General features: G+C 61.5%; 1 protein-coding gene across 1 annotated transcript; it reads left to right on the top strand.

Moving 5' to 3' along the window:
- Window position 1: 1 nt before the first annotated feature.
- CNNM4 (cyclin and CBS domain divalent metal cation transport mediator 4) lies at window positions 2-8,271 on the top strand (the record flags this gene model as incomplete). The annotated part of the gene is made up of 7 exons (XM_019545895.1): window positions 2-1,241; window positions 3,919-4,062; window positions 4,427-4,564; window positions 5,590-5,759; window positions 6,021-6,120; window positions 6,650-6,831; window positions 7,176-8,271. Coding segments are annotated over 7 exons (2,181 nt in total), but the record flags the coding sequence as incomplete, so codon positions are not given.
- Window positions 8,272-8,806: the final 535 nt, after the last annotated feature.

The raw sequence follows: 8,806 nt of genomic DNA, 5'->3' as shown, positions 1-8,806 counted from the left end.
GCAGGCCCCGGGCCTGGCGGCGGGCGCGGGCGTGCAGGTGGCCGAGGGCAGCCACGTGGCGCTGCGCCTCTTCGGCCTGGGGCTGCCCGCGCACACCTGGGAGCTGGTGGCCTTCGCCGAGGTGCTGGGCAGCGCCAACGCCTCGGGAGCTGCCAATGCCACGTGCGCAGCACCCTCGCCCGACGTGGAGGTGGAGCGGGGCACCTGGGATGCGGGCGACGCCTCGGCCGTGCTGCGCCTGCGGGTGCGGGCGCTGCGCAAGCGGGAGCGGGCCAAGGCCTACACGCTGTGCACGCGGGTTGCGCCGGGGCAGCCGTGGCGGCACCATGCGGGTGCTGAGGGCCGCCTGGTGGTGGTGGAGGAAAAGCGGTCTCTGCTGCCCACATGGCTGCAGGCGGCGCTGCTGGCAGCGCTGCTGGCGCTGTCGGGCATGTTCAGTGGGCTCAACCTGGGCCTGATGGCGCTGGACCCCATGGAGCTGCGCATCGTGCAGAACTGTGGCACGGAGACGGAGCGCCGCCACGCCCGCCGCATCGAGCCCGTCCGCCGCCACGGCAACTACCTGCTCTGCTCGCTGCTTCTGGGCAATGTGCTGGTCAACACCACCCTCACCATCCTGCTGGACGACCTCATCGGCTCTGGGCTGGGCGCCGTGGCCGCCTCCACCGTGGGCATTGTCATCTTTGGCGAGATTGTGCCACAGGCCCTGTGCTCACGGCACGGCCTGGCTGTGGGTGCCAACACTGTTGTCCTCACCAAGTTCTTCATGCTACTCACCTTCCCGCTCTCCTACCCCATCAGCAAAGTGCTGGACTGCTTGCTGGGCCAGGAGATTGGCACCGTCTATAACCGGGAGAAGCTGGTGGAGATGCTGAAGGTGACAGAGCCTTACAACGATCTGGTGAAAGAGGAGCTCAACATGATCCAGGGGGCCCTGGAGCTGCGCACCAAGACGGTGGAGGACGTCATGACGCCGCTGCATGACTGCTTCATGATCCCTGCTGAGGCTGTGCTGGACTTCAACACCATGTCAGAGATCATGGAGAGTGGCTACACCCGCATCCCAGTCTACGAGGACGAGCGCTCCAACATCGTGGACATCCTCTACGTCAAGGACCTGGCCTTCGTGGACCCTGACGATGGCACACCACTCAAAACCATCACCAAGTTCTACAACCACCCTGTGCATTTCGTCTTCCATGACACCAAGCTCGATGCCATGCTGGAGGAGTTCAAGAAGGGTAAGCGTGCTGCACTGTGCCAGGGCAAGCAGGCGGGCAGGCAGGGAGAAGGTTTGTGAGGGGGTGTCCTGGCCTGGGGTCACTGGGGTCAGGCCTGGGCTGAGCTAAGCTGCGTCAGGCCGGGTCTGGGTTACCAGGGTATGGTCTGGCCTGAGCTTAAGCTGAGTGTGGCCCAGCCTGGGGTAATTGGTGTCACTGGAGTTGGGTAACTAGAGTCAGGCCTGTTCTGAGCTACCCTGGGCCTGGCCTGGTCTATGATAAAGTGCATCTATCTGGACTAGTCTGGCCGGGCCTGGGGTAACTGGACTCTGGCCAGCGGGGTTTTCCCTCCCTCTAGATGTCTGGCAACTCCTGGGCAGACCCCCACTCCCTGCTGGGGCTCTAATGTGGCAGGGACCTGGCACCTGCCCAGGGCCAGGGCAGCTCTGGCTCCTTAGACCCCCGAGTGTCTCTGCTGGGTGCACCTGTCAGTTCCTGGGCTGGGAGGGGGGAATCTCCCTGGGCAAGGTCTACGCCACTCCGGCCCATCCTTTGGCTCCAGCCAGGCCTGGGTCCAGCCCCCTGAGGGTCCATGCCTTAGCCTCTCCTGCATCCCCTAGCACACCCGAAAGTGAAAGTGCAGCCAGGAGAGATGGGACTGACTTCCCTCAGCCCGGAAGTAAAAGGAGCTAGAAGGGGTGGGGGGCAGGGAGCTGTTATTGGATTAATTTGAGGGACACACGCGGGCACGCACGCACACACACACCTGATTTTCCCCCTAACCAGACAGTTGCTGTGCTTTGATTTGAGCCTGGGGTGGGCACCCTGGGGGCTGTGGGGTGGGGCAGGTACTCAGCCCAAACCTGCTGGGGATCAGCGATGCCCCAGCCTGTGCAGACTACGTGATATGGCATGGCCCTGGCTTAACCCAATCCCTGGACTGACACCCCCTGCCCCTCCCCAAGGAAGCCATGGGTGCCAACCATGCCCAGATTTTGGGGTTCTCTCTCCAGGGCCTGTTTCCCGGCTGGTTGGGGTCAGGCCAAGGCTGGCTTCTTTCAGGGGCATGCTGTTCTCCTGGCTCAGCTCCACACTTGCCTACTCTAGGCAACATGCTTGTGAGAGCAGCCAGGTCCAAAGGTCCTGGTGCACCCAGAAGGGCGGGCACCTGGGAGCACCCCCCCCTTAGTGCGGGCACAGCCAGGGAGCAGCCTCCACCCCAGGGCAGTTGGGGAATGTCCCTTTCTTCCATCAGTTTCCCTCTTCCCAACTGCAAGGGCCAGAGCATACCTGGGTGTGGGAGGGGCACAAAAAGGGGAGGGGGGTGGCAGCTGGCGTGGTTCTGCCCATGGTGAGCTCACTTGCTATGAATAGCCCCACAGTGTGACTTAAGCTGCAATTATGGGCGTCTGGGTGGCTAGGGGGTTGGTGGGGGGAGGGCATCCGCCCCAGCCTGGCAGGGCTCCCAAAGCAGTTTGGAACAGGAAGTGGAGCAGAGGGGGCTGATGGGTTCCTTAGTGCCTATGGGAGTGGAGGCAGGGGGCTTTGCCTTGTCTTGCAGGGGGGAAGTCAGTGCAGTGCCCTGCAAGACCCCCAGTTAGAGGTCAGTCTCTCCCATCAGCCACAGGAGGAAGCCTGGGGGTGGCTGCATGGCTGGCCCTGATCTGTATGGGGAGGAGACAGGGGAGGATCTACCAGCTCCACCTGGGGGCACCAGCTGGCCTGGGAAGGTGGGGAGGGTGGGTCTTTACTGCTCCCCCTCCCAGCCAACTTACCCCACATGTGACCCTGCATCTGCTGCCTGTGTGAGGATTTTCTCTGGTCTGGGCCTAATCCCAGTTTAGAGGCCTGGCTGCCAGCCATTTTTGCTGGGATTACTGCTGCGTGCCCCCACCCCCAGCTGGGTTGGCTGTGGGCACAGGTGCCTTGGTGGTCTGGGGGGGCATTGGACAACCTTGAGCTCCCAGCTGGTGCTAGACCCCCACCTCAACCTCTGTGCTGGTCGTGGCAGCTCATGCACCCCAAAAGTGGGTTGCATGGTGGCAGCCAGAGGTGTGGCAGCTGGGCGTGGGGCCCATGGAGTTTTGGGTAGGGGCCCAGACTCCTGGGTTCTGCAGTTCTGGCCCCAGGGGCGGTGCTGGTCGTGGGAGGATGGAGAGACTCCAGACGCTGAGTTTCCTTGGTTGCTAATGAAGTGATTGCCCTGAACCCGCTTATTAGAGGGCCTGAGGGGGGTGGGGGTGGGGGTGAGAGAGAGTGATGGGGAGAGTGCAGGCAAGCACTGTCTGTGTGCGTGCTTTGTTTGTGCATGGGTGGGCATGTGCCTTGTGCGTGCACACTGTGTGCGTGTGTGCCTTCTGCATGCATGCACAGGTGTATGTGCACACATGCACTCTGTGCATGTGTGCATTCACTGCGTGCATTTGTGAGCACGCACTCTGGGGGTGGGGAGATGCGCTCTGTGTGTGTGCATGTACAGGCAGACTGTGTGTTTTCACATGTAGGCCTGTGGTCTGTGCCCTTGTGTATGTGGGTGCATGTATTCTACGTGCGTTTTTGTGCACCTTTGTGGGTGAGGAGGCTCCCTCTGTCTCCACATCCCACCGGCTCTCTGTGGGTTAGTGTGTGGGGGTGGGTGAGGGGTGCCCCCCCCACCCATGTCACCTGACTCACACCCATGCCTACATTGCCCACGCAGGCAAGTCGCATCTGGCCATCGTGCAGAAGGTGAACAACGAGGGCGAAGGCGACCCTTTCTACGAGGTGCTGGGGTTGGTGACGCTTGAGGACGTCATTGAGGAGATCATCAAGTCTGAGATCCTTGACGAGTCCGACATGTACAGTTAGGTCCCCCCCATGTCCCCACAGCCCCTAGCACAGCCTCCAAGACGCCCAGGGCCCCACAGTTCCCTCCTGGGTTCCACCAACCCTCCCCTAGCCCCCATGGTTTCCCCTAGCTCTCTCTGGGTCCTCAGCCCCACACATTCTTCCCTATATCTGCTATGCTTCTTGACCCCACAGACTTGCCACCCTCACCATGGCCCCTCTCCCTCTTGGGGCCCCTGCCCCTCCCCACAACAACCCTGCAAGCCTATGTGCCATCCCACAACTCCCTCTGTAGCCACCCCTCTTTCCTGCCTGAGCCTGGGGGAACATGAAGGTGACTCCCCATCCCTCACATGCATGTTTGTGTGTGTGTCCCGCAGCAGACAACCGGAGCAGAAAGCGAGTGGGCCCGGCCCGTGCCAAGCGTGACTTCTCAGCCTTCAAGGACCCTGACAATGAGCTGAAGGTGAAGGTGTCACCCCAGCTGCTTCTGGCTGCTCACCGCTTCCTCGCCACCGGTATGTGCCTCCCTTGTGCCCCTGGCCAGGCTGGTGGGCACTGCCTCCCCAGAGACCTCCGGCCCTGGGAACAGCTGGGCAAGGGGGTTACAGGTGTCCTGTCAGGCCCCAGATATCACCACAGAAATCCAACAGTCTTGTGCAGGTTCCTTCCATGCTATGCATATCTCCAGGCTTGGCTACCTGCCATCTGCACATGCATGTCCTAGCCTGGCTACCCAAAACATGCACACACATGGCACAGCCCTGCTCCCTGGGACATGCACACCCATGACCTGACCCTGCTAACTGGGATGTTCACATGCTTGGCTTTACCCTGCTAACACATATGTGACCCAGCCGTGCTGCCTGAGACATGCACACATGTCCCAGCCCCACAAAAATGGGGGACCAATGCACATGCTACCTGGGGGTCACACACATGTACACATGTGCCCTGGCCCCACTGAACTGGGTGACTTAGACACGTGCACATCCCAGCCCCGTTAACCAAGAGTCATGCTCACACGTGTCCCAGTCTGGCTCTGTGCTTCGTCACATGAGTCCCCAGCCCTGGGAACAACCACGTTGGTGCTGCCCACAGCAATTACAGGCCAGCGCCAACCAACCCTGCCATTAGCTAGCGGCTGCAGCTGCCATGGGCTGTCCCCATTCTGCCTGGGCATGCTGCAGCTTCCCCAGCCCTTCTCACCACCTCCTCAGCAATTCTCTCCACCCCTAGGTAGCAGAGGCAGGAGCCTGGACTCCTGGGTTCTGGCCCTAGCCAGGTCCCGGGTTGGGACAAGTCAATTCCTCCTCCCAGCTGGGTACCCCAGTGCCAGCCTGGTACTGCCCCTCCCACCCCCCAGCTCAGGGCTGGGAGCATGGCTGCATCGGACCCTGTACATACTTACACATGCATGTCCTGCCTGGTGCCAGGTCCCTGAAGCTCTGGGCCAGGAACATAACCATGCCAAATGCTGTACACACACACATCCCTGCCTTGCTCCCATGGAGTCCCTGATCTGTCCCTCTCCTCCCTCCAGAGGTGCCATTGTTCACACCCAATCTGATGTCGGAGAAGATCCTGCTGCGGCTGCTCAAGCACCCGGATGTCATCCAGGAGCTGCGTTTCGACGAGGCTGACCGCCGCAGCCCACGCCACTTTCTTTATGTCCGTGGCCGCCCTGCTGACTGTTTCACCCTCATCCTGCAGGTCCGCATGGCCTGGGGCAGGGGAAGTTAGGGGCACTGGCAGGGCTTGCGGGTGGTGAGGGGAGATGAGACAGGTCTGTGGGTGAGGAATGAGGGGCACCGGCAAGGTGGGGAGGGCAGGGGGCTGTGGGTTGGGAGTGAGGAGTGCTGGGGGGGCAATGCTGCCAGGCTGTGGCTTCCCCCAGTGTGGTTGGTCATAGTGGGTGGGGGGGGGTGGTGGGCAGAGCTGTGCCATGGGGGTTGACCTGTCTTGGTCCTGCAGGGGAAGGTGGAGGTGGAGGCTGGCAAGGAGAATATGAAGTTCGAGACAGGCGCCTTCTCCTTCTATGGTGTCATGGCCCTCAGCCCCCCACCCAACACAGGTAAGCCCCCCTGGCCCCTGCCTCCCCAGCCCTGCCAGTGCCCATCATTCTCAACCTGCAGCGTGCATTTAGATGGGTGCCATCTAGCAGTCAGGTTGAGTTTTGCAGGCGCCAGTGTGTGGAACCCAGGTGCCCAGGTGGTTGCCCCCTCTGACCTGCTTCTCCTTCCAGCTCCCTGCCTCCCACCCCCACTCCAATCTGGGTATCTCTGGCCCCCCCCTTGCCCCTGTTGGTGCTGCTCTGACCTTCCTGGAGCAGTCACCAGAGGGCACCATTGCCTCTATCTACCTCCCACCTTGCCCATGGCAGCTCTGCTGCACCTGGGGGCACTTGGTTTATGGACGCATGGGTGGGCAGTGGGAATGCAGCAAGCGGGGCCAGGCCTCAGCTTTGACTCCTCTGGAGGGCCATGGGGGTCTGGTCTGACCCCCACTACCCCCCTGAGGTGTGAAGTGCTCCAGGCTGACTTGGCGGTTGACCCAGGCCAGGGGGGCAGGAACCCTACTCACCCGCCTCCTGCTCCTCGCAGATCTGCGTTCCCCATCCCACGGCAGCAGCCTGAATCGCTCGGCCTCACTCAGCTACCCTGAACGCTCGGACTCTCTGCCCTCACCTCTGGGGGGCAGCAGCAACCAGCTCAGTGTTGCCTCCACGCCCCAGTACGTTCCTGACTTCAGCGTCCGTGCCCTCACTGACCTCCAGTTCGTAAAGGTGAGGCCAGGCTAGGCTTGTGGAGGGGGGGGGGGCACTGGGCCAGGCTAGGGGGTGGGTGCATGACCCCCAGGGGGCATTGTTGTAGGAGGGACAATAGGGGGCCTCAGCTAGGGCAGCCAAAGCTGGCTGCAGTCTCTTAGGGGGCAGCAAGGGGTGATGTCCTGGGGAACAGGAGACACTAGGCCCAGCCAGGATGGGGGGAACTGTCCCCAGGGGGACATTAGGGGACACTAGACCCAGGCTGGGGGCTGGTGCTCTCCCCAGGGGCACCGGGGGTGGTTTCTGGCATCTGCAGTAGAGGGTGCTGGGCAGGGGTCTCACAGTCACGTCCCCACCTCCAGATCACACGGCAGCAGTACCAAAATGGGCTCTTGGCCTCGCGCCTCGACAGCTGCCCCCAGTCCCCAGAGAGCGGCAGCCCTCCGCGACCAGAGCCCAGGGGGCTGGAGCTTTCAGGGGGGCTGGCTGACGAGACCACAGGCCTCCTGCATGACCGGAACTGCCTCAGCCGCTGCAGCACCCATGGACCCCTGGAGAACTCGGTCTGACCCCGGCCATGGGGCCACGGCACCCCCGGCCATAGGGGCTGTGAGGGCATGTGGGTACTCAGGGAGCCGGAAGGCATGGGTTTGCGAGATGGGGGGCCTAGTGTGGGCTGCGAGGGTTTGTGATGTGTCCTCGTGAGTCTAGGCTCTGCCATGGAGCCCCCCGACATGGTGTAGCTGGCCAGGAGCAGGCCGTGGCTGATAGGATGTCATGACCAAAGAAGATTCCCTGTCTCCCAGTGGATTCTGGGGCCAGGGTGCCACATGGTGCCAGGCAGGCCTTGGGCACTCTGGCTGTATCTGCCAGGTGATCTGTAGCTGGGGTGAGGTTTCATCAGCTTTGCACATGGGTGGCACTGGCCTGGCCTGGATTGGCCCCCAAGCCCACATGGTAGCCAAGCTGGGGGAAGTTGGCACACATCAGTCTCTGCAAACCAGCTGCATTCACATGGTGAGAGTGAGGAGTGGTGTGCTCTCCGCAGCCAGCCATGATACCATCCCTTGGCTATCTTGGTGCCAATGTGTGTCCAGCTGTGGCCAGAAAGGCCGAGACTGTCCCCCCCCCTCCCCCAACAATGACGACGACACTGGTTCAGAGCCAGGTGTGGATCCATGGCCTGGTTGCTGCCTTGGTTTCCCTGTGGAAGTTTCCCAGGGAGACACCACTGCCCCTGTCCCCACAGGCATCATGTGGCTTTGCCAATTCCTTCACAGGCCCCTAATCTGGCAGTACTCGCTCAGGCCAACCCCCCACCCCAGTGCCCACTGCCTGGGGATTGTCCTTGAAGCTGATGGGTCACGTGCCATGGGACTGAATCTGCTGCCTCAGTTGTCTACGTGGGGAAACTAAGGAGTGACACCAGCCTATGTGTTCTGGTGGGGGGAGGGGGTGAGTTTCAACCATCAAATCAAAGGTCCTGGTTGGCTAAGACTCTGGAACCAAACCATGAACACACTCTATGCAATGGGTCCTTCCACCCGCACCACTCCCCTGAGGCCCATCCCCTGTTGGCCTCCGCATGGCCATTATATGGACCAGGGAGCAATGGACGAGGGTCTGCGGGTGTTCTGCTGTCTGGGACACTATGGACTATGGTCCCAAGCATCACAATATATGGACTAAGATGTTGTGCTCTAGGACCCAGGGCCTGGCTCTGTATAGAGTGGGGCCTGGTGTTAAATGGACTGAGGGCATCGTGCTATATGAGCCAGGGCATTGCACTACATAGACTAGGGGTGGGGGTGTTCCATGACCCAGGCATGCTGTTACATGGGCTGGGTCTGGCATTCTGTGGACCAGGCATTATGTTGTATGGACTGGGCGGTACATTATGTGGACCGGGCCTTACTTTATATGGACCCAGGGGGTGCTCCCCCATGCACATAGCTTGTCCAATGATGATGGGGTGGGGCCTGTCTCACTCCCT

Source organism: Crocodylus porosus, unplaced genomic scaffold, assembly GCF_001723895.1.
Source record: "Crocodylus porosus isolate Cpor-Errol unplaced genomic scaffold, CroPor_comp1, whole genome shotgun sequence".
In the NCBI taxonomy this organism is placed as follows: domain Eukaryota; kingdom Metazoa; phylum Chordata; order Crocodylia; family Crocodylidae; genus Crocodylus; species Crocodylus porosus.
Note: the sequence above shows the minus strand (reverse complement) of the source record. Positions and strands in the feature narration are given on the sequence as shown.